The sequence below is a fragment of the Camelus dromedarius genome, chromosome 15 (assembly GCF_036321535.1).
Source record: "Camelus dromedarius isolate mCamDro1 chromosome 15, mCamDro1.pat, whole genome shotgun sequence".
Taxonomy (NCBI): Eukaryota; Metazoa; Chordata; class Mammalia; order Artiodactyla; family Camelidae; genus Camelus; species Camelus dromedarius.
Window position 1 is genome coordinate 36,893,705 of NC_087450.1, and position 26,469 is coordinate 36,920,173.

At 41.0% G+C, this 26,469-nt stretch overlaps 1 protein-coding gene across 2 annotated transcripts in view; it reads right to left on the reverse strand.

Annotated features, from left to right (window-relative positions):
* The window catches only part of GALM (galactose mutarotase), a 95,199-nt gene that overhangs the window by 34,059 nt on the left and 34,671 nt on the right, over nucleotides 1–26,469 (reverse strand). For both annotated transcript variants that reach the window (XM_010997256.3, XM_064494572.1), the window contains exons 3-6: nucleotides 25,844–25,932; nucleotides 11,615–12,232; nucleotides 4,666–4,820; nucleotides 861–1,067 (exon numbers count right to left, since the gene is read on the reverse strand). In XM_010997256.3, coding sequence (XP_010995558.2) covers nucleotides 861–1,067; nucleotides 4,666–4,820; nucleotides 11,615–11,804 — 552 coding nt within the window. In that variant the 5' untranslated portion in view covers nucleotides 11,805–12,232; nucleotides 25,844–25,932. The remainder of the gene's footprint in view (nucleotides 1–860; nucleotides 1,068–4,665; nucleotides 4,821–11,614; nucleotides 12,233–25,843; nucleotides 25,933–26,469) is intronic.

Genomic DNA, 26,469 nt, shown 5'->3' on the forward strand with positions numbered 1-26,469 from the left:
GCTAATGAAGAACCATCTTTCTTATTTCCAAAGGAAGGACCTCAGAAATTATGTAAGAACCAATTAACTCATGCTATTTGAAAAAATCCTAGGGAAAAAAACCCCCAGCAGATTAACAGCAAACTCCTAAAAAGGTATACAAATGCAAGGCAATACTAGTTGGCTATGAATATCTTGTGGTAGGAAATCATGTCAAAGGGATTCAAGTATGGTGGACAATAATGAGTTCCTCAGATGAAAAGGAAGTCATAGATAGAATCTACAGAGCTTAGCCAAGCTCTCTATTCCATCTCATGTAATAGCCTCCTCAACAAGCTAAAATACCGTTAGGAGGGAATGAAGTAGTTTAGAAGGAATTACCTAAGGGGGGCTGTCAGTGTCTCTCCACTACTCTTAGGATGGGCTGTACGGTGGGAGCATACAAATATTGGCGGCATATCTAAAGGGGCCAGGCTAAGCACATTTCTGAGGATCCAAGGGTGGGAAAGTGCCTTAATTGGAAGTAATCCTGGGGGGCTGGGGTAGGCGTGGAACAGGAGAAGCAAATGTAAGCACATGCTACAGTTAGATGAAAGGGAGTTCTTGACATAGCTAGTTATTTGTCTGAGAATGTGGGGCAGCACGATGTATTCATTCTATCTTTCCCTACAACATCCGTTTGTTGAGCACCTACTATAAGCTAGATGCTTTGCTGGGCACTTTTACTCACCATGGGGGTGACTCCATCGCCAGAGTAATTCCATCCTGGGTTAGTCTCTCCAGTCACCCCCACAGGTTATCCCACAAAGCACATCGCAGTAGAGAAGAGGCAAGTTTGACACTTAACACTGCAGCAGGTGAGCAGAAGCAAGTTCACTTACCTGGCCTGCCAGGTTGAAGTAAGAATGGTTGGTCAGATTGACTGGTGTAGCCTGACTGGCTTGTGCTCGATAGTTGACCACGAGCTCCCCGCCATCCAGCGTGTATGTCACCCAGACTTTTAACTCTCCAGGGTAACCTTCCTCTCCATCTGGGCTGACCCGCGAGAACTCCACGCCATTTGACAGCACCCGAGGGGTCCAGAGGACCTGGAAGAAAGTGTTTTTAAAGCTGTTTAGTCACTCCAATCCCAAGCTAAATGACACATTTCAATATTTAAAGGCAACTCAGAATCTAAAAAATAAAACAAACTAGTGAATATTAAAAAAACAGAAACAGACTTACATGATATTGTCAATTATACCTCAATAAAAATTCTTTAAAATATATAAAGACAATTTATTCTAGGAAGAGAGGTGGTTATATAATCACTAAGGTGGCTGAATGATAAATAGCCTAGATTTTAATTATTCTAAAATTTTGTTTTACCTGGAAAAATGTCTTTTGAGAGAAGAAGTTTTCTTCTTTACCTAATCACATTTCCCATACTCGTTCTCCTTAAATTTACATGTATATTATCTACAATAGCTACACATAGCTAATAAGACAGTGGATTTGAATCAAGTGGTCTGATCCTGAGCCTGCTCCTTTATTCCACACCATTAGAGGATGAGGTAGCCAAAGACCCCCCCTAGACCCTTTGGGGAGCCCTGGGGTCACTAGTAAAGGGGCCTTTTGCAGACACAAGACCTCCTTTTGTTGGGTGCTCATCAGCCACTGACCTGGTACTCTACATAAACCACTTTGTAAGGTAAGAATTTGGTTGAACCAAATGAAATTACCATCTTTATATGTCAAAACAGTTGAACACTGGCAATTTCACATGACTCCAGCTAATGATATTACCCCCATTTTACAGATGAGCAAATTGAGTACAATGGAGTTAACTCGCCCACTTCCACCTCCCACATTCCAAAGGATGGAGAATCTTTTCATACTTGATTAAAGGGAAAAAAAAATCTTATTACACATAATTAGTGACAGAGCTAGGATTCAAACTTAGCCTGACAGTCTACACTATTCCACGTTACTTTAAGTGAATGTTTTGTTCCTATCTTCAGTTTCAAATAGCAGAGCTGAGGCCAAACACTGTCCTTCCAAATAAGAGTTTGAAGATAATAGCTTCTGTGGGCCAGAGGACCAGACCACAAGCCCAGGCTCTGCCCACCTACTCCTGGCATGGCCTGGATCTCTTATGGACACTGCATTTGCCAGGAAGGGGAGCTCAGTGGGAGCAGAGGTCTCTGCAATCACCTACAGTGAAAGCAACTGGTATTTGAAACAAATTCACTGACTTTAGTGAAAAATTAATTTTACACCCTAATTATCCCCGGAAATGTTGAACTTTCAAGACACTTAAAATATAAACCCTGTTATATGGTGTGATTAAGAAAAGAATAGGAGAAGGGAGGGTATTAAAAAAAGGATCCTACTATATAGCATGGAGAACTTAATTCAATACTTTGTAATAAACTGTAATGGAAAAGGATATGAAAAAGTATATATATGGTAAGTGAATCACTTTGCTGTACACCAGAAACAAACACAACATTGTAAATCAACTACACTTCAATTAAAAAAAAAGAACCAACCCTGCCCATAACCTTAAATTTCAGACTTTTAGCCTCCAGAACTGAGAAAATAAATTTCAGTTGTTTATACCATAAAAAAAGGAAATAAGAAAAGAAAAGGAATCCCCTAAATAGAAAATTTTAGGAATAAAATATTTGAAATAAAATGTTCTTAACTTGCTACCGAGTTTTTCTCCCTTAGAGAAAGGACACAATGGAAAGATATTTGTGTAAACCAGTATTATCAGATAAGTATAATTCTGTGGAAAGTATAATTCCTATTCATGGAAGACTTTCTTTGACTCTATAGTTTCCAAATTTTCTGAAAATTTCCAAATTTGCATATCTAGTCCTACAGACACCATTTCTAATCCTGTCAGGTTACTTAAATTTCATCTTTTAAAAGAATGTGTTGGTATAAATAGAAAAACACACACCTCCAAACCAATAATTATTCAGTAATTGTTGAGCTCAAATACAACTTAAAACAAAGTTCATGTGATACTGCGCACATTACTTCATGAAAACCTACTGTTCAAAAACTTTCAGTGGCTCCATGATTAGTTCCAATTCTTTCCCCTCCCCTCTGTGGGCTGTTGCACAGCCATTCTCTCCAGTATCCATTTATTAAATGAAATGCTGACTCTTCTTCAAGAGTAGTTCAAATCTCACCTCGCTTGTTGCTATCAATCTGTCCAGATCCAGTTCCTATAGCATACCACTGGCATCTGTATCACAGGCTTGTTGCCTGTAACCATTACTTGTGTAAGGGTCCGGCTCCCTCACTATGTTGGAGTCTCCAGAATCCTCCTCTATTTACGCTCTCTGGTCTACACAAGGGGCTCAGCAGGCACAGTGCATTAAAAGATAGATGTACTCATTCTCTTGCTACGTTTGTTCATAAGGGCAAATCCATTAAGCGACACCACAGAAAATACCACAGTGGAACGAACCAGAACAAGGTGCTGTCCTGAGGCTCTTTTGAAGATCCCTGTCCAAACGAAGCTGTGCCTAACTTCCTGTGGTTGAGGTCTGCCCATGGGCCTGGCACATCCCAGAGACCCTGTGCCCTAGTATTACCAGGATAGAGGCTACTCTCTGCCTTCATGCTTCCCTGGTGGGAGGAGCCCCACATGGAGGAAAAGGGAAGTGATGGAGCCGTCTGGCTCCAAGCCACAAACAGGAAGCTGGTAGGACAGGGGAACAGAGAGTGACCAACTTCCTTCAACGGGGCAGGAGGCAGGAAGAGGCAGAAAAGAAGAAACTGTAATTCTTAGCTGTCATACATGTTTCTCTCTTCTCTGACTCTTCTAGGAAACAGCCTGAGTGGTATAATTTAAAGAAAACTACCAAAATTACCTTTCGGAAGCTGACAAGTGAGAGAGTCACTAGGGTTAACCTGCAGACTCCCACACAGCTTCAAGTAGGAGGTCAGGCATTTGTACCTCAGGGAGAAGCTGTTTGATCAATTTGTTTTCCTAACCTGGTTTTTCAGGGATTCACGTGGGGAATGGAGTTTTAACGTGGAAAGGGGGAACTGGGGAGAATCTAAGGTCATTTTGAGGCCTGAGGCACTTCCGTGGAAGGCAGGCCTGGATGTGGCACCACACAGCCCAGGGAAGAGGCTCACTGGCTGATACAGGGGGTGTGTTGGATTGGGGGCACCCAGAGCAACCATGGAGGACAACAGCAACTGTAGTATAGGAATGAGGGCTGCCTTGGGTCAGGCAGCCCAACTTAGGCACTATGTGGCCTTTCAGAGCTTCAGATTTCTCCTTTGGTGATAATACAGGGTTCTAGTAAGAATGGGAGATAATATATGCAAATGCATTGTGCAGAAAGTGGAAGGTATTATTTTTAATCCACTTTTCTGTTGTGCCTAAGGTCCACCCAACTCTCTGATCCCAAATCTGTGAGAAAGGTGTTCCCTGTCTTTCAAGTTGAGGGCTGTCAACCTTTCACTCTGGGTTCCCCAGCCTATTACAGTCAGATGAGCTAGAGAAGGATGGGTCCTGGAACAGAGCCAGCACATCTGCTCCCCAACCACTCCTCTTTCCTGTATCACCTTACTGTGCATTTGCTCTAGGACCTACAGTTGTGCCTGGAAAACAGATTTGTTGGAAGGTACTTAGTGAAATGCGCTAAGAGAGGACTCTGTCCAATGCTCCAGACTCACCTTGTCAAACCCTCTGACTCCTCCATGCAGGCTGTTGGGCCCGTTGTTAATGGCCAGTTTATACTCCTTCCCATCCAACATGAATGTTCCTTTGGCAATTCGGTTGGCCACCCTTCCAACCACTGCTCCAAAGTAGGGCTGCTTTTGGAAGTACCCTGCAAGGACATGGGATGACAGAGTCTTTTAAAACTTCAAACCAAAGATGAGGCTCACACCACTGTCCACTTCCTTCTGTCGGCAACTTGGTCACATTCACGTCCTCATGGAAAAATTGTGTTCTTTACACATGAACTTTTCCCTTTCTAAAAGTAATTCATGTTCTTCATAAACATTTAAAAAGAACTTTGTAAAGCATAGAGAAGAAATTTAAATCATCCCGATCTCATCACTAGAGAGAACGAACCACTGTTACACACTGTAAGTATATCTTTCTGTCTTTAAGTATATGTCTGCGTGTGCTTTTCTTGTTTTTATACAACTGGGGACTTCATACACATGCTGCCTTGTAATCTGCTTCTTTCTAGGCCAATTTTTCTAACTAAAAATTATATTTTTGTGTACTCTTGAGAAGAAACTATCTTATACTTCTCTTATTATTTTTTAAAAACATTAGTACATAAAAATAACCTTTAAAGAGCATTAAATACACAAGTATATAGCTTAGGCTTACCAGAGGAAATCTAGGATGCCCAGTTAAGTCTGAATTTCAGATAAACAGTGAATAATTTTTTAGTATAAGTATGTCCTTATTATTATTATACATGGGCCATACATACACTTAAAACATAATCATTTACCTAAAACTCAAATTTCATTGGGTGTCCTATATTTTTATTTGCTAAATCTGGCAACCTTAATAAAGAGAAAAACATGAAAACCTTCCTTCAACTCTTAACTCCTTTCCCTCGCAATGATAACCACCACTAACAGTCTGAGATATATACAGTTCTAACTGCTTATTTTTGTTTTTTAAATTAACTACATATAAGCACAAACAAATACACACATACATGTTCTACATAGAGACTCAGATTATATACATTGTTTTGCAACTTTTCATTTATCAAATGTCCTAAGATCCCTCCATGTGTCTACATATCCATCTACCATATTCCTTTTGTCGGCTACATGGTATACTGATGAGTGTAAACTGTTGTTGGGCGTCGAGTAACAAAAGTCCCCAAGTGCCAAACACTTTTCTTGGTTTTGCTTCATCTGCTCTTGTTTTAGTTCTTAATAGACTTTATTTTTTTAGAGCAGTTTTAGGTTCAAACAAAACTGGCAGAATGTACAGAGATTTCCCATATACTCTCTGCCCTCACACATGCATACCCTCCCCTATTATAAAATTCCCCAACAAAGTGGTACATTCATCATAATTGATGAACCTACATTGACACATCATTATCTCCCAAAGTCCATAGTTCACACTAGGGTTCACTCTTGGTGTTGAACATTCTATGGGTTTGGACAAACATATAATGACATACATCTATCATTGTAATATCATACAGAGTATTTACACTGTCCTAAAAATCTTTTGTCCTCTGCCTATTCATCCCTCCCATCCCACTAGCCCCTGGAAACCACTGATTTTTTTACTCTCTCCATAGATTTGCCTTTTTCAGAATGTCACAGAGTTGGAATTACACAGAATACAGTCTTTTCAGATGGGCTTCTTTCACTTAGTAATAGGCATTTAAATTTCTTCCATATCTTTTTGTGGCTTGATAGCTCATTTCTTTTTAGCATTGAATAATATTCCATTGTCTGGATGTACCACAGTTTATTTATCCATTCACCTACTGAAGGACATTTTGGTTGCTACCAAGTTTTGGCGATTATGAAAAAAGCTACTATAAACACCCATGTGCATGTTTTTGTGTGGACATATGTTTTTAACTCCTTTGAGTAAATACCAAGTATGATTGCTAGATTATATGAATATACGTTTAGTTGTCTAAGAAAATGCCAAACTATGGTCTCCCAAAGTAGCTGTAACCACCAGCAATGAGAGTTCCTGTTGCTCCACATCCTTGTCAGCATTTGTGTATCAGTGTTCTGGATTTTGGCCATTCTAATAGATCTCAATGTTGTTTTAATTTGCATTTCCCTTATGACATATAATGTGGAACAAATTTCATTTGCTTTTCAGCTCAAAAATGTAAAAGCAGAACTTTTTCCAAAAATTATTTGGCTATAGCTCTTTTTGACTCCTACCTTGACAAAGCCCCTACTCTCTGCCCCCCACGTGCTTGGCATCAGAGACTAGGACAAATCCAAAAGCAAGGCCACGGCCTCACGGGCTTGCAAGAATTCCCTCAGAAGGGACCACTTTCTGTTGACAATTAATAAGCTCACAGAGGTAAGAAGCACTTGTCAGACCTTGGTTAATTAAGATGAAGTTTTTAAGGATTAAACCATAAGGACAGTAGAAACCACTGCTCCCAACTGTCTCTGAGAAAGTCTTCAGAACAAATGGACTTTACACTATTTTCATATATTACTAAGCTTTTAAATCAAATCAGAATTAAGAAAAGTGACAGTCTCCAAATTCTGAATAGGACTAAAAAGCTTGTTATGAAAAGTAGAAAATACTGTTTTCCATGAGAACGGGCAGTTTCTACGCCATGAATGTTGATTTAATCAAGTCAATTGCTGATGTGGGATAATGGTTAGAAGAAAAATTTGTCCTTTCTCTAGGCAAGGGACTGCCCAGAATATATCAATAAGTGCTTAACAAGGGGTATGGCCCTTTCCACTCCTCTAACATCCCAAAGATTCCAGTTATGACACCCACCCCAAGCCTTAGCCATTAGCCAGAGTGCCTGAAAGTCTCAAATAAAATTTCTCATGATTCTCAGTCAAAACATCCACATCCTGAATGACTTTCTTTTTGCTTTTTTGAGGAAAACAAACACTATTTTAATTGACAAATGCTTTAAGCATCCCAAATATTTTATATATTTTTAAATGGCTGATGGTTGTCCCAGACGAATCTCCATGCCATTTTGTGTATTGTTAACAAAGTGAAATAAAAAGTTCAGAGTGTGAGGGAAGATATTTGGGGGCAAAAGGAAAGGAGATTAAAATTATTAATTGTTCACTATAGTCAGACACAATCACAGCCAATAGCACATCTGATCATCATTATCCATTTGTTTCAGACGAAATAGGTCTAGAGAGGTGAAATAACTTGCCCAAGGTCACAGTTTTAAGGGACAAAGCAGAGATTTAAACTAGGAATCCTCAATGCTCCTATAAGGACACTCTTGGCCACCTGGAATATGGCCATCTGTAAAAAACCACAGTCTCTAAACCGGTCCCTTTTCTTCCCACTCCCTTTTATAAACTCAGGTTTTTCCAAAAGCACTAAGTTTATTTTTTCTAATCTTTCCATGATGGTTCTCATGGCAGTAATAGCTGGGTGTTGGTGTTAACTGGGGGAAAGATAAAGGGGAAGGAATCACATTGCATGTATGAGTAGGTTATTTATACCTGTAGCTTATAAGCAAATATTCTCATCACTGGTTTTAAAAGAAGTCATAATGACTGCAGGTGGAACATGCAGATGAAAAACATTTAAAGATATTTTCAACACAAAAAAATGGCAGGAAAAAAAGAAAAACAAAAAACAAAAAACCTCAGGAGGCACTACTGATTTTCTAGCCTTTACCAAACAGTCATAAGATTTGCCTTTTTAGAATTCTACAGAAGATCTCATTTTCCTAGGGAGGAATTGAACCATTCTGACCTCTGGTCATGGCCATCGTCCAAGTAGTTTATATAATCTATCTGGGAAATTGGAGATAGTTCACATCTAACCTGACAATTACAAAAGGACCATGTCTCATGGAATTATGCATGCTTCTCTCTTCCCTGTGGCTCAAAACATTTCTGGGACATGATAATGTGAAGACAACCACTTACTCTGTCACATCTTATTGCTTTAAACTGTTTGCCTCAGTTTGTACAATACTTACCTACCCAGACATTCTAAAAGACTAGAGTGAAAATTAAATCTCCTTCCTATTCCTGTACCCCAGCTACCTTTCTTTTCTTTTCTTTCTTTCTTTTCCTTCCTTCCTTCCTTCCTTCCTTCCTTCCTTCCTTCCTTCCTTCCTTCCTTCCTTCCTTCCTTCCTTCCTTTTTGTTCCTGAAGGAGGTAGTTAGGTTCATTTATTTTTTTATTTTAATGGAGTTACTGAGGATCCAACCCAAGACCTCGTGCATGCTAAGCGCACACTCTACCACTGAGCTATATCCTCCCTGCTAGCTACCCTTCTTAAAGACATCTCTGTCACCAATTTCTTAACATGGGTTTTAACACACTAGGATTGATCAAAATAGTAGCAGACCACCATTTCACACTATTCTGATTGAGACAATTATGCTGCCTGTTACGACATATATGAAGTCTTCCGTATCTTTGACAATACTAAAAAACGGAAATACTACAAAATGTACTAAATATGACAAAAACATAAAGACAGGGCTTTAAAAACAGAACAAAGGTCCACTTGCAACTCAAAGATGGCTGAACATATTAGAAAGCCTTATTAGATATTCTGAAGGCTTTTTTCTTTTGAAAATAGCTTGCCCTCTTTAAATAATTAAACTATGTAAATTTTAACATTGGATTGAAAATGTCTGTCTTGATCTAGCACCTAGAGTATTTTAGACGCTTTGATTCCACCTGGCATTTTGTGACGCCTGTGATGTATCCTGGTAAAAAAAAATGCTATTTAACTTTCTCAAGAGATGTTAATAACAAGGAGGGCAGCACAGCTAATACAAGCTAGATCATTGTAATCCGAGGGGATTTATTTTTTCTCCATCTGGGGATAATACTTTCTTTCACCTAGACTCCCGCAAGACTCAGGGGTACACAGTGACAATTATATTAATGCCCTGACAAAACTGGCATTTCTGTGCCTGGTAAGAAACTGGTGCTTTCCAGGTGCCATGTCATCCTGGCACACGTTTCATGTGAATTCCACAAAGGTGCCTTGTGCTTTAAGATCCACGTGACTCTCACATCAGAACTAAAAAAAGTAAGAAGCCAGTGTGTGGACAAGCGTGTGTACATATGTGTATGTAGGGTGAGGGTAGTCCCCTCCTGAATGGTGATAAGGCAGAGATGGAAATGAGGTGATAAAAGCAGTTGGTTATAGCTTGTCAGCTCCAATGCTTTACTGGCTCCGAAATTCTAGGATTCCATTCTCCTTGGATCCCATCAGGCAATTTTGCACCAGTCAAGTAATCTCTGTGATTCTGCTTCAGTCTAGCAAATGGTTATGCTAACAGAGAGAGGTGATTCAGCAAAAAATAATTCTAAAGAATTCTCTTTCGTCAGTTGTCAACTCTCTTGCCTTCTGACTCTGAAGACAGAAGATATGATCACCCACTCCCAGAAGCTGAATGGGACGTGGAGAACAAGGTGAAGTGGGGAAGGTTTTCCCCAGGCCCTGCACCCTCCTACCAGTGAGACTCACTGAAATTACCAAAGAAATTCTGCTGAAGGTTACCTACCCCTTCTCCAAGCCAAGCTGTGAAGGCTCCAAAGCAGTCAAAGACAACCAGAGGGCAAAGAATAGGATCTTTAGGAATATTTTTTATAATACATTTTGTCAAGGAAATGGGCCAGCTTCGGTATCCTAAGGGAAAACCAATACTCTCAGTTTTCTATTGACCTCTAACCTTGAGCCATGTTACATATCTAAAGAATCACACAGACAAAAAAAGACATTTACAGTAAAACCTCAGATCTCCTCTCTAACAGATTTTGTTCATTCCCTGACCACTGAGCAGAGAGAATTAATTCTCAAGCAGGTGTCCTTTGCCAACTTTACCTCAGACGTCATTTTCTGTCTGGCTACTTGGGTGTGCCACGAGGGAGCAAGCAATGTGTACATTTTCCCTTGTCCCGACCAAACTGCAATTTTAATTATTTATTTATGCAATTATTTGGCTAAGGTCTATCTCCACATCTAAACTGCAAGTTCCATGAGGGTGAGAACTTTGTCTGTCTCACTGAATGAAATAACCGAATCAACAGTCTTTGAATTAATGAATATTAATGTAGACACTAAGAATTGAACCCAGGACCTCATGTGTGCTAAGCATGCACTCTACCGCTGAGCTATACCCATCCCCCTGAATATTAATGTTCTTAATTGCTGATTCCCAAAGAATAAAAGTCCACCCAAGTTATAAGGAGACTTGTTTCTAGACAATAAGTTGTTCTTCCATGTCCTTTCAACATGTGGTTGTTGGGGGAGGGTGCAGCTCAGTGGTAGAGCGTGTGCTTAGCATGCACGAGGTCCTGGGTTCAATCCCCAGTACCTCTGATAAAATAAACAAATAAATAAAATAAACCTACACGTGGTTGTTGATCAGCCAGGGGGTGCTGGGCACTGTACCCCACAGGCCAAAGCGCATAAGCTGTCTGCACCCTCTGAGCTTACCTTATGGAGCATTTGTGAGACAACCAAAACCCAAAGAGAATCTGATCAAGGAGAAAGGAAGTAGAAGATGCTGTCTTTGATTTTTTTTTCATTCATCAGGAAGGGCAAGAGGGAAGAGCTGGGAGCCACACCTCCTCTAGGGTGCACTTTTCTCTCTCTCCCTCCCTCACAGAGATCTGGCAGATCAAAGATCGCTCCAGGGTTGCTGGAGTTTTATCTTACCCTCAACTGATTTTTTAATTAAGGCAAGGCCTGAATGTATAACCCAGAGTCCAAGCCCTACAGCTGTTTCCATGCATTTTGCCTTTTTCCAAACACTGGATCCCAACATAGTGAGTTAGCCCGGATCCAAGCAAGCCTGACGGTCACAAACTCGGTACTTCCCCTCGGTCCCTGCACGCTGCATAGCGAGCAGCCAGTGTGGGGCAGTGTGCGCGGTGGGCCTGGGGTCCGTCCGTAGCCCGGGACTGAATTCAACCCACCTTCCAATTCGGCAAAGCCGAGCACCACGTCTGAGGCTCTGCCCTGCCTGTCTTTTACCTCCAGGGCCGTGATGGTGCAGCCCCAGGACATGATGTCCACTCTTAGCTGGTCTGACTGCAGCTGGAACTTCTCCACCGTCCCTGCCCCCAAGGGCAGTTCCCCAAACACGGCTCTGGTCACCGAAACCATGGCGAAAGCTCGAGCTGTGCCGCTGCTCCTGGGCCTTCGAACTCCCGCCGCCAAACCTGGAGCGACAAGTTTACTGGAGAAGGGCGGGACGCGGCTCAGACTCCTCCTCTTCCTTGCCTGGATTTAGGGAGTGACCACTCCCACAAAAAAAATCCTCCGGGGCACTAATCATTCCTTTGCCTGAGGATAGCACGAAGGCACTTTGCCGCGGGGTTGGCAGTATCCAGCCAGTTGTTTTCCTTTGCTAACCCTGGATGCATTGCATGTTGGGAGTGATAGTCTTTGGAAGGTGAAATTGCATGTTGGGGCCTGTAGTCTTTCTAAACCCAAATCCTGAATCTGCAGGATTCTATTCCATTCTCTGGCCGAGGTTTTCAACGTGCAATGAGCTCTCCATTAATATTGGTGGCTGACTTTCAGATAAAATGCTGGAAAATACAGAGATTACAATTAGAACAGTGAGGAGAGGAAGAGGTGGAATTTTTGGTGTTTTCTTTTTTTTCTTTTTTTTAAGAGGGTGAGGTAATTAGGTTTGTTTGTTTATATGGAGGTACTGGGGACTGAACATAGGACCTCATGCATGCTAAGTACGGCTCTACCACTGAGCTATACCTTCCCCAAGAAATTTTGGTTTTTAAGTTAACTCTGATCCAGAGGGGAAAGAAGTACAGAAGTAGTTTAAAGAAGGGGTAAATAATTGCAGGTTTCTCTGCGTAATGACTGAAGATCCATTCTGTTTGTCCACACAAACAGCTCTGAACAAGTTTCTGCTGAAGTCACGGCCCAGAGGCTCTCCTGATGCCAGCCTGGAGTTGCAGCCTGTACAGAGTCACATGTAGATGGATAAGGGCTTAGCTATATGAAGGAGATCAGAGGCAGCCTCTGACTTTTCTGTTCTTCAGGAGACTGGGAAAGGGTCTTGGGTATCTATCTCATCTTGTTCCTGAAGTCCAAAGTTCCTTTAAGAAGGGATTAAGGAGGGGGAGGGTATAACTTAAGTGACAGAGCACATGCTTAGCATGCTATGAGGTCCTGGGGTTCAATTCCCAGTACCTCCTCAAAAAACAAATCAACCTAGTTCCCCACCCCACCCCCCAAAAAATAACAAGAAGGGATTAGGGATTCATATTTATTAAGGTCCTCATCAATGTCAGATACCATAATTTTATTATCTCCTTTCCATAAGGAGTAAAAGGCTTTAAGTCTGTACTGCTGGGAGAGGAAAAACACTGAAGTTATTAAATAATTGTTATGCTTTGGTGTGTCTCAGACTTACATAAGAAGTTTTTAAAATGCATATCCCCAGGCCCATACCTGAAATGTCTGATTCTGTAAGTCTAGGGTGAGATTCAGGAGTCTGTTTTTTTCACAGGTTGCTCAGATTATTCTAATGCAGTTTATCAGAGACCAGACCCTGAGAAATATTGCTCCAAATTTCGATAACTAACCTCAGACTTTTTTTCTCCCAAAAAAGGCTCCAACGGCTGAGGACTAAAATAGAGCTACTAAAGGCCTTAATAGGATTGTCAGATAAAATACAGGGGCCTATGCATTTCTCTGATAAATCTGTCCACTCCATACAGTACTGGGCCTAGGAAGGGGGAAGATTCTGGAAGCCTGATGACATGTTTTACTTGACCATCTGCATACTCATCTAGTCTTTGCAATGCTGCTTTTGATCTGGTTCCTACATACTTCAGAGGGGATCCAACTAGACTGTGGTGAGTGCCAAAATGCATCTATTAGGGAATTAGGAGAATTGGAATCATACTCCTGGAATCAGATGCTAATAAAACAAAACCGTCTCTTAACCCTATCTGTTTGAGTAGTTTGAAGGAATATTTAACATTCTTGCCACAGAGCCTCAGTTCTCATTCATGAATCAGGGGAACTCTGATAGCAAAGGAAAAAGAAAGCTTGCAACAAGCTTCAGTGAAGCATAACATGTAATAACAAAAAGACCCAAACAAATCAAATTATAGACTACACCGCACTCGTACAATAACTGATAGGCACTCTTGGTGCTGCTTCATCAGAAATTCTCATGAATTCTGCAACCCTCATCAGCCCACTTAACATTTATGGCTGATTCATACACAAGCCCTTTCAGCAAAGCTGTGTTAGCAAGGATGTCTTAGAATGTCTTCTGTGATCTGTAGTCTTTTCTCAGCCACCAGTTCTCAATGTTCTGCCAAGCTCATATTGTCACAGAAATAAATAAATGCATTTGGATGGCCAGAGCCAAGACACTAGTGGGTGTCTTATAACTCGGCTTGGTAGAAAATGAAACATACCATGATGTCCCTTTAAGAGGTACACTTATTTCATTTTCCTTTAGCTTTGAAGAGTTTAACATATTGTCCTTGTGCTAAGTCAACTGTCAGGCACAAACCTTGATTTTTCTTACCAAAATATCCTATTTTCCTAGTTCCACAGTGATACACTAAAGGAATATTTATTCACTTAAAGAAAAAGAAGATGATGATGATGATTAAATCTAAGGAAATATTCTCCCTCCCATATGTTGGATTAGATCAGAAGTAAGGTAGTAATCTTGAAAATGAGGCATTCTCAAATTCTAGGAGGCATTTATTTCTATTTTGGGAATAGGGGCAGAGAGTGAGATTACAAGATAAAAGGAGTAGAAATTGTGACACATGTCAAAGAAGAGTTACTTAAGGTGGATACCTTTTTCTTCAACCAGAGAGTGAGGTATCAGGACGGACAGGTAAAGAATAAGGTCTGTTCCTCTTCTCAGCTGGAGGTTAGTCCCCAAAGCTGAGTGCTAGGGGAGTCAGGAATGGGGAAACCTGAGCCTTGGACCCTGGGTGGCACCTCCTTATTCTAAACAGAAACTGCAAGTGGACTGTTTCTGGGATCCATCAGATCCTAAGCCCATGAAGATGGCTCCGAAGCCTTAGGCTGTTGATAGGCCACCACACAGAGGAAATTCTCTGAGCTAAAATGATAAAACCAACTCACAATACCTCACAATTAGTCAATAAAGAAACCTAGAATAGATTCTCTTCAGTCAGGTTGATACCTGACCACCCTCCTGTTCCCCTTCTTATTGTTCTGAAATCCAATAGTGTTTATTGCCAGTTCTCTTCATTGGGTACTCAGTATGCACTGTCTTAGATCATTTCTTAATCTTTCCATGAATACATTTTGTTGTTATTGTTTATTCAACTATTGGGGCTCCTTGACTCAATATTTTGACTTCCATATTTTTTGTAACCCAAACAACACTCTATTTGGCTTCAGGTGAAAACTACTTGTATCTGGAAGCCAGGAATTCCTGGGAGAATCCCATCAAGTTCACAAGAGGTAGAATTCTTCACAGTTAAATTCAACTCTATTTCATCAACAATTTTGAAGCAGCTGCTGGGGAACACATTATGGGGGCATATGAAAAGCTGATGAGGAAGACAGATTAAATTTTGTTGTATGGCATGTCATTAATTCATCAAATATTCAATGAGTATGTGCCAGACACTGTGCTAAGTTCTACTTGTACATTGATAGGTAAAATATGATCTTTGCCTTCAAGATGTTTACAGTCGAATATGATATAAATAATTATTATGCTTTGGTGTGTCATCTCTACCCTCCATAAAAGCTTTAGTAAAATCTTCAAAATTCAATTCATAGTCAGTACTGGAACTGACCTCAAGATAGCTATAATTCTAGGCCTGCCCAAAGATGATCAGCCATATTGGAAATATTCCGATATTGGGGATTTCCTAGCACAAAGCAGTGACTGGCAATTTTAGATGCTCAATAAATGATTATTGAGTGAATACATGATAGATTCATATATATAATGTTCTAGTGGAGAGCTGATTCTGTGCCAGAGGACCTGGGTTCAAGAGGCACCAGAACTTACTGCCTGGGCAATTTGTTCAACCACTTTGGACCTCAGTTTCCTCATCTATAAAATGGGAATCATATCACATGATGGGTCCATCCAATTATTAATTAATCCTAGTAAACAAGGTGATAAAAATTACTGAGCTCTCTGATGAGCATCCTTGTGAATCAGACTTTATTATCTGATACAGAAATTGAAACTTACAGAGGTTAAATAACTTGTTTAAGATCACGTGGTTAGTAAGTCAGGAAACCAGGATTTGTTCTCAGGCAGCTTGACCACAGAGATAGGAGCATTTAACCACTTCCTTACATTTTGCCTAGTGTTGTGGTCAATTGAGACCATGGATTCCAAAGCACTAATTAAACTATAAAACATTACATCAATGTAAAATATTCATCATCTAATTTTTATGGTAATTGAAAGTTTTAGAAAATCAGTGTCTGGAATTCGGTCACATTGGGCTCAAGAGAGCACTGCATTCACTTACTGTGGGCAAAAAAGAGCGCAAGGAGAAGAACTAGTCCTTGGCACCCAAAGGCCCTGGAAACAAGGCAATCATCACCTCCAGACCTATTATATATTCATTTCTTTATTTATTATCATATCTCCTGCCAAGAAAATGAAGCTTCAGGAGAACAGATTTCACTGCTATATCCTAGTACCTAGAACAGATTAGTAGGTCACTAAAAAATATTTGTTGAATGAATGCTTGATTGCTAGAAAGGACGTGAAGCATCTCTCTGACAAAGCTGGTGTAAATTTCAATTGATAAAACCACTCTAGAGGACAACTTGTCAATATCTAATAAATTCAAATTGCACATACCTCAGCAATGGCCCCAAATCCAGAAATTCATTCCTTGGAATATACCCTAGATGATCTTTTGCATATAAACAAGAATATTTATGGCAGTAGTTTATGTAAGAATAAAAATTTGGAAACAATCTAAGATCCATCAATTGAAAAATGGATAAAAATATTGATACTTCCGTGTAATAGAATATGACATAACAGGAAAATGAATGCTCTAGGGTTCCACAGATTCTCAGGCATGAATTTCATAATTATAATGTTAAAGGAGAAGTAAAGCAGGGCAGAAGGGTGCAGCTATATCATTTATATCAAATACAAAAAATTGCAGAACAAGCTAGATCTCCGAGGATTTAAGCCATTAGTCCAGGGTCATTTAGCCTGGTAAGTTGTAAAGCTAGGATTTGAACCCAGATCATTTTCCACTCTATCATCCTGCCTCTGATAAGCATTTATAGTCAGATATGGATTAGACACCTCATAGTGCTCTAGAAGCCTTGTTTGTTGATCTTTCCTTAGTTTGAGTCAGTAGTGCCAAGGGAGTAGCTTGGTTGGGGTGGGGGGTCTTTTCTTCCCCCTATTCTTTGATATAAATAACAGATGTTTAAGCAAACTTATGTAAAACAGCTTCAAAACAAATCCTTCATCCAGTCTGTCTGACTTTGATTGTGCCAACCATTTATAGAAATCCTGGAGCCACAACTAGCCTGAGCACATTCTTTGCTTTTATACAGACTCAATACACACTTCTTCCCCCTACCCCTCCCCGTTTTCTGCCTCTGTCTCTCTCTCTCTTTTTTTTTTTTAATTGAGGAATAGCCACTTCTGAGTGTATTTTGTGATACTTTCCAGAGTCAGAACTCTTTTATTTCTGGATGGTATAAAGCAACTCAAACTTAGCTTACACAAAAAAGGGAATTTATTGACTAACATAGTGAAAAGTCTAGGGATGAATAGGTATATTCAGGCATAGTTGGATCTGAGCTAAAATTATGTCAGTAGGACTTGGTGTTTCTCTTCCTGTTGGTTCTGTTTTCCACTGTGTCAGCCCTATTTTTAGAACTGCTCTTTCTACCTATGATTTCTAGCATCCCCAGGCTTATATTACCTTATAATAGCAATCTTAGAATAAAGGAAACTTCACATTCCCAATAATATCAACAAAAGTCCCAGTATTGAATTCACTTGGTCATGTGCTCTTCTGAACAAATTACCTGGGGTTTGGTAGTGTGGAGTCAGGCTCACCCAACAATATGGACTGGGAGAGGATGGAGGGGTGATTCCCCAGAGGGAAACCAGGATGCTATTCCCAAAGAGAAAATGGATGCTGGTCAGGTAGAAACAACATGCACCCACCAAAAAGAGTAATGGGACTAATGTCATTTAAGTGTTAGAAGCTGGAAATAAAAAATAACTACACAGGGAACTCTACTAGAGTTCTAGTAGGGAACTCTACTCAAGCATTCAGAATATTTTGACACATCAAAATACCTATGTTTCATAAAAAGCTTTCAACATCTTGTCAGTGGTTCAGTAGCAGGTGTTGCCACATCGTCACTTTATTCTTGTTGTATCTTTGCCTCGATCTCTTGACTAATGTGGTATTGATGTAACTTTGCTGGAACCTTTCTCAACACTTTTAATTACCCTGCTGTTTTTCAAAGGACAGAGCTATCAACATTTTACAAAGAATGTTAGTTAGCTCAGATCCAGCCTAGCCTGAAGCACATTAATCCCTGCCTTGGAAGAGGACAAGGCGGATCAGGGAATTGCTCTCCAAGTTTATCTGGACTCTATTTCTCACAGTATGGAAACTTAAGTCAAAAATCATGAGTGAATATAGTTCTCGGTAGAAAGTAGCATTCAAGAAACATTTTAAGACTATCTCACTCAAAGAAATGTGAAGAATTCACTCTCGTGATTTTGCCAGGCTGATTCAGTAAGCTGTGACTCAGTCCTTTCCATGTCTGCTAACCATGGGAACCAGTCATAATGTGATCTTCTTAATTTCTATATTCTACTTGTTCAAGAGGTCTCAACATTTTTTTCTCTTTTTTTGGTGGAGAGGGGTAATTAGGTTTGTTTGTTTGTTTGTTTGTTTATTATGGAGGTACTAGGGATTGAGTCCAGGACCTTGTGTATGCTAAGCACACACTCTACCACTGAGATATATCCTCCCCACTAAAATTTATTTAAAAAAATTTTTTTTGTGTTTTTTGGAGGGGGAAGGTAATTAGGTTTTATTTCTTTATTTAATGGAATTACTGGGGATTGAACCCAGGATCTCATACATGCCAAGCACACACACTACACACTGAGCTATACCCTCCCCTTAACACTTTTATAATTTCTTGCTTTTTAATGGATCATATTTGGCTCAGCTTCAATGATAAATATCTGACAAGATGTAATAAGCTTTTTTTTTTTTTTTTTTTTTTTTTTTTTGCCAAATCAGAACTTTGAAAAGCAACTGTTTGATTAGTTTAGATTAGGTCTGGCTGCCTGTAACAGAGATCCAAAATAACAGTGGCTTAAAAGAAATATAAGTTGATTCTTTCCTGAAAACAGTCTAGTGGTAAGTATGTGAAGTTCTAGGATTTTACTCTACTTCAAACTAATAAATTACTGTTTCACGGATGCTGGCTGAAGATACAAGATTCTTGGGCCTGAGACAAAAGATTTTATTACTCACTGCATAGCAAGCAGCATGGGCATCATGTTGGTGCTGGTTCCCCATGCCCCTCAAGACCCTTGGAGGCAACATGGAGGGAGCAAGGTGGCTACTCTACACACAGTGGATTTGCATGACAACTGTAATCTACCATTTTTATAGCGAGTGGTGAGCAAGCCTGCTCTTTGTCTGGGAGAAGATGTTACTTTATCCCTTGAGCCTGCTCATTGTGAATTCAACTTTGAGAAATGGCTGGCTGAAGAGCAGTCAGGGTCTTGTATTCTTGGCATATCCAAAAGGGATGTTCAGGGATGCTCAGGCTCACCATTGCTTGTCTCAACAAGTGGTCAAGGTTAGGATGGCAGTTCTCAATGTGGTCACCTGGGACCTAGGCTCCCTCTAACTTGCTGCTTCACATCTCTAGGGTGTGGCCTGTAGTTCACTTGGCCAAGGAGTTATGCTGGCATGTCCACATTTAGAGGAGAAGGGTGAAGGAGAGGAGGCAGGGTGCGAGAATGTTGGAGAAAGGGCAGCCCCCTCCCTTTAAGGACACATCCTGAAAGTTTTATTCTTTACTTCCCTTCATCTCCATTGGCCAGAATTTACTCACATGATCATAACAAACTTCAGGGTAGGTTGGGATATGTATAATCTTAATTATAGGATTCTATTAAAGTAGTATAAAGGAAAAGACATTGGAGATAGCAGTACTTTGACACATTCTTTACTAAAGTTTGCTGGAATTTAAAGAAATACTTTGTACGAACCTTAGAGGTTTGCTAATAGCTGCTTTATTCCTCCCATCCTTTGTACATAATGAGAATCTGAGCCTACGCTTTGGGTAGGCACTGGTGACAGATATCTATGAACACACTCCTGGGATGGGACTGTTATCAGATACTCTCCAGGCACTGCCCAAAGTAACACAAAGGAATCATGTGACTTCCAGGGATCTGGAAGAAGACTTTCTCAATCTGGATTTTATTCCAGTTGATGGTGCATTTGTGAATGTGGTGCTAGAGATTCCAAGGATCAAAGTAGCGAGGTCTAAACAAGCTCTACGTGGAGAGGCTCGTCACTGGGTGAGCTCTAGTTGGGTGAGGTTGGGAAGCATTTTGAAGGTGATGGGTCTGTCAGTGGAGGAAGAATCCAAGCCCACAGGATTTCCCCCTAGACCTCACATAACTTACTCCCATAAGAACATGGAGAAACCCAAGTCAGTCAGCCCAGGACAAGGGTTCAAGGGTTATTTGTATCATGAAAGAGGAGACTGAACCAAAGTTGGAGGGAGCAGTTTTTAAGAGTCAGTACTGACCCTGTGTAGTTAGAGTAAGGAATTTCCTAAGGTCAAATGCCTGGGGCATTATCACAAGTAGTGTCTAGCTGAGGGCCCTGGGGATGACCTTGCAGCTGGCAGATGCTCTCCACTAGCTAATGGTGGCTCTGCATTATAGCCCTCTAGTCCCAGGGAAGCTTCTCCTTCATGGAAGACTTAAGCCTCTGATCAAAGTAGAAGCACTCAGCTCACTCAGCTAGTTCATTCCACTTGGACTTCAGCACCTTGAGCCTCAGTCATGTCCTTTGATATTGTGCCATCTTTTACCAAAGTGACTGTGTCTCCCTCCCTGCAGGTGAGTGAGACAATCATTGACCGGGTTAACTTTGTCCTGAACAGGGTCCTAGCAGAGGAAATCTCTGTGAAAAATTACCACACACACGCACACACACACAAAAGACTAAGAATGAGGCCCCTTTGAATGATTTCAGGTATGCCAGAAGCTATAACAAGATGAGTGGCATTGATTGATGAAACTGCGTGGCTACTCCAGGAAGAAAGAGAGACGAGAAGGTGAGGAAGGGAGGGAATAGCATCTTAACAACAAATGCTGGGACAGCAGCATAGCTGGAACCTCAGACATGGGGCCAAGATTGGAAGGCTTATCAGCAAAGACTTTACCTGGACACATTCTGGTGGAAATGGCTGAATGAGCTTATTACAGCAACTCTGAGGCTTGAGGAAAGGCTTGACCACTAATAAACAGCCCAGAGGAACCAGGGCAGAGAATCTAGCTAGATGGAAGGGGTCTGGCAGATACAATATGACTAGGCTCAAAAGATTGAGAGCAGCTCAGGTGGGGTCCAGCCAGAGTCAAGGTGGTCAACTAGTCCATTGATGATTCCAGCAAATGAGCTTGCACGCTATTATAGCACAGGCCCTTAGCTCCGTGGCTTGTTGGAGACTGTCCTCTGGGTGTGCTGTGGATCACAGTCAGTATGTCAGAGGCCTATAGGGAAATTCTGCCCTCCTTTTGGGTAGACTTGAACAGGGAACATTTTAACCCCACTTCTATTCCTCTTCAAAAGGTTAACACTGAATTTAGGTCAGAGAATTGCAACAGAATTGGCCGTTTCTTCTGAGCTTAACCACATTCTATAAAGAAGTGTGATTACACAAGGGCCAGGTGAAGTCAGGAGACAAAATGTGACAGGCCCCTGTGTAGTGGTTCTTTTTCCCTGACACCACAGCTGACACTAAATGTGTGTCGTTTTTCTACATACCAACCAATTCTATGACACTAACTGGGTGCCAATTTAATTCAATTCTGATACTATCTACCTAGAGTTAGTGCCAGATCATGTGAGTTAAGGGGCTCAGTCCCACGTGCATGCCTTTACTTCAGACCAGCTGCAAATGGGGTACTCAGGCTATCCACTCTTCTGCCTGGCTGACTCCAAATTTGGGAGTTCCCATACACTCTCCTCAGATTTGATAATATGTTACAAAGACTCATAAAACTCAGGAAAACACTTAACGTTTACCAGTTCATTATGAAGGATATAACTTAGAAACAGCCAAATGGAAGAGATGTGTCAGTGAAGAAGAAATTTTCCTCTGCCCTTCTAGGTTCTTCTGGTTGGTCTAAGAATTAAGTTGACACGAGACAGATTAACAGAAGAAAATCAAATAAAAGTTTAATAACATGTATTTATGGGAGAAACCCAGGAAAACTAACTCGCCAAAATGGCTGAAGCTCTCACCTTAAATACCATCTTCAGTTAAAGAAAATGAGGATGTTGAGTGTAGTGGTTTGGGACTTCAAAGGGGAGAGAGGCAATTGACATGGAGGTGGAAAAACAAAAATTTGTTGGTAAACAAATATTTGCTGGGCCATACAGAGACAGTGGGACACAGGAATTTTAACAAACCGACTTTGCTAGGTTCCTCCCTGTCAGTCATACCTAGTTCATACTATAGTCATCCATAGTGATAGCTCCCTTCCCGGAGCAGGTCCTCTATCTACATTCTTTAGGCAGTTAGGGAGAAGGTCAACCGTTCTTCCTGAGTCTTTTGGGACTTGATAGTTTTCAGCTCAAAATAATCTGCATGACAAAGAGATATTTTGGGGTGGCAAATTTTGCTCCCCTACAGATGCATAGAGAAGTTATAGGGAATAAGGGTGAGGGGTGGGGATTGGCACAGAGCTTCCACACTCTCTCCTGTGGTGCCATCTTCCCAGCACGTGAATGTGTTCACCAACCTGGAAGCTTAGGGAACTTGTTTTTCAGGGGGGTTTAATCAAAGTTTTATTAGCTAGGCATGATTAATTAAATTACTGGCCATTGGTGATTGAACCCAGTCTCTCCCCCTCCCCTTCCTGAAGAGGCCAGGGGCTAGAGCCAAAAGTCTAGTCTTTTAATCACTTGGTTGGTTTTTCTGGTGACCAGTCCCCATGTGAAAATCTAGTGTGGCTGCCCCCTAACCCTCCTTCCACCAACCAAAGCTTGTCTCATTAGCATAAGACACTCATCACTCAAGACACTCATCACCCAAGAGAACCAAGCATTTGGGAGTTTTGTGCCAGGAACTGGAGACAGAAATCAAATATGTTTTACTATACCACAGCTCCCAACTGGGCCCCACCACCTACTCTATCTACCAGAGTAGCTAGGTCAAGAGAAGAGAGAAACTTCCAGACAGGGCAGTGATTCTCGAACTTTGGAGCACATTCTGAAAATTTTATTAAAAATGTAGATTCCTGGGTCTGACTCTCAGTCACTGAGGGAGGGACTTGGGTATACGTATTTTTAATAAACTCCTTAAATGATTCTCATGTACACTGAAGTTTAAAAGCCATGGAATAAGCATTTCCTTGAGCCTATCTCCACCCCCCAATACTACTCCTGTCTAGAAGTGTGTCCAGTCAGAAACTCAAGTCTGACTGTAGGATACCACCTTCCCCTGACTTAAGGACAAGGAAGAATTAGAACTGAATATAGAGGACTCCCAGGTGAAGCAGGTCTTTAGGATCCTGGAGATTCTACCTCAGGTTGGAATAAGAAAAAAGAATTGGACTTCACGTTGGTCAGTGTCTGCTGCGTCAGGAATGTGCATGCTAGGTGTTTTTATGCGGTGTATCTGTGAGGGAGGTATAACTATTATTATTTCATGACTGAGAAAACTGAGATTCAGGGAAGACTGGGGCCAACTAGGTACAGCTGGTATTCAAACTCAGGCCTGCCTGGTTCTAATACCTACTTCAGATTGTAAGTAATTAAAAGGGAACATGCTGAGCTGGTGTGACTTAATTGTTAGCTGGAGTCACCGCAGACACAGTACCGAGTGTCAGTCACTCCATAATCGCTGCTATGGAAATGGCAGCTGACAGGACAGCTCTGGGCTGCCAACTAGGAAAAGCTTCAGTCTACAGATGCTACTTACTGAAGCGGCTACTTTCTCAGAGCCTCCCTGGGAAATCACCAGTCCTGCTGAAAGTTTCCCTGTCTTTTTGCTGAACTTCCCTGAGGTAGAAAAGCCCAGGCAACAGCTCTGGAAATTGCTGGGATTGTCACATCTCATGCTGAATCCAGTGTGGTTGATTCCAACTTGTGCCCTTTATGATAGGAGGAGTGTGCCCTGGATAGTTCTGTGGGTCTAAGTCCTGTCTGCAAGAACAGGGCAGGCCTGGTGGGAGAGAGCCCTTAAGTTCAGGGTTGGGGTAGAGGGAGACAAGTCAAAACAGGAAAGGGATCACCCAAGGCTTTTTGAGTCAACCAAGGTCAAATCCAATGGGAGCAGTGGGGAAATGTGTAGGAGAAGGAATACAAAAATCAGCAGCCAGGATTTTAAAAAGTTGGTCAGAAGGAAGTGGGCCAGGTGATGGGAAGTGGTTCAGGGATGAGTCACTGAGTGGACAGCTTGTCCACTGCACCTGGAGTGTGTCTTGGGACAGGCACAGGAGCTGAGAGGAAATATCTGTATCAGGCTAGACTATACTTTCTGTTTCCATAAAGATTCCTTGGGTGGAGTCATCAGTGTGATATGACATTGACAGAAGGGGCAGGATGGGGAGGTAGTTGTGTCACCAGGAGAAACTGGCCAAGTGATCATCAGAGTATGAATTCACCCATGAGTCCAGGCTTTGGTCCTCAGCCTTTTGGGCAAGAAACTCAGTCTTGTTAGGGCCCCAGGATGAGTCCTGCTTAGGGCAACTAATACCAGCTACACTCTTAAGAGACTCATGTATAAAATAAAGGCCTATTTTATTTTCTTAAAAGGGAGTTATCCTTTTCCATTCCCCTGGACATTAAAATAAGCCCACTTTGACTTAGACATATTTAGATCATTTTGAAATATGAAAGTCTTATAATTGGCTTGTTAAAAGTGCTGTTGGTTGCAATTAAAGGGTACCTGTGCAAGTAAAAGGATATCTGTTTGTAACAAGTAATAGTAGGCTAGCAAAAAAGTGTTTTCTTTTTTTCACACAATGAGAAATCTGGAGCTGAGCAGTCCAGCACGGGTAGAGCTGCTGAGAAATGCTGACAAAGACTAAGAGTCTGTCAGTCTTTCTGCTCCAACTTCCTTAGCTTATGGGCCTTTATTCATGCTTGTCACCTCATGTCACCAACTGGCTGTTGCATCTTCAGGCCTCATGTCTGCTCTCTAGGCACGAAGAAGGAGGAAGAGACAGCAGGGACGACAGGGACAAAAGGGCTCTGCCAGTTGTAACTATCCTTTTCATCTGGAAAGTAAAACTTGCCTGGAAATCTGATCTGAGAGAGTTCTGCTTACATTGTATTGGCCAGAACTGAATCATATGGCTGCTTCTAGCAGCAAAAAAGGAAAATGGAGTGCAATCACCCAGGGATTGGTTCCAGGACCCCTGCGAATACCACAATCTGCAGCTGTTCAAGCCCTTTATATAAAATAGCGTGGTATTTGCAGATAACCTACGCACGTCCTCCGTGTATACTTTGAATCATCTCTAGATTACTTATAGTACCTAATAAACGCAACTGTTATGTTAATAGTTGTACATACAATGTAAATGCTATGTAAATAGCTGCTAGCATGTAGCAAATTCAAGTTTTACTTTCTGGAATTTTCTGGAAAAAATTTTTTTTCAATCTGAGGTTGGTTGAATCCACAGATGAGGAATCCACTAATACAGAACCGAAAGTATAGATGGCCAACTGTATTTTGCTCTCCAGCCTCTATGGTGGGAAAGGGCAAGAGAAGAGAGCATTGTGAGTGGTTTCCGGGTTGCCAATCCCCAATGTCTATCACCAGGCTCCACTGGGTTAGATTATTCATGTGATAAATTATAAAGAAAAAACCTTGATGAGAGGTGGAGAGAGAAAATGGTGGAATATTAGGATATATAGATCAAAAATCTCAGGTCTGACCTTTGTTTCCTGGTGGTAGAGCTTTAGAGAAGACATTACTCAAATCCAAGAGACCTCTCTTTATGCCACTCTTCTCTTTCAGATTCCTCCTTGAGAACAGATTAAAAGAAAAAAAACTTTATTGAATAATTTGCAAGCCATAAAATTCATCCATTTAAAGTGTACAATTAAAAAAAAAGACAAATGAACTTATTTGTAAAACAGAAACAGACTCACGGACATAGAAAACAAACTTATGGTTACCAGGCCGGAAGGGGGTGGGAAGGGATAAATTAGGAGTTCGAGAATTGCAGATACGGACTAGTATATATAAAATAGATAAACAAGTTTATACTGTATAGCACAGGGAACTACATTTGATATCTTGTGGTAGCTTACGGTGAAAAAGAATATGAAAACGAATGTATGTATATTCATGTATGACTGAAGCATTGTGCTGTACACTAGAAATTGACACAATATTGTAAACTGACTATACTTCAATTAAAAAAAGTATATATAAAAAAGTACAATTCAGTTGTGTTAGTATATTCACAGAGTTGTGCAACCACCACCCAAATCTAAGTTCAGAACATTATCCCAAAAAGTAACCCCATACCCAGCAGCAATCACTGTCATCCCCATCC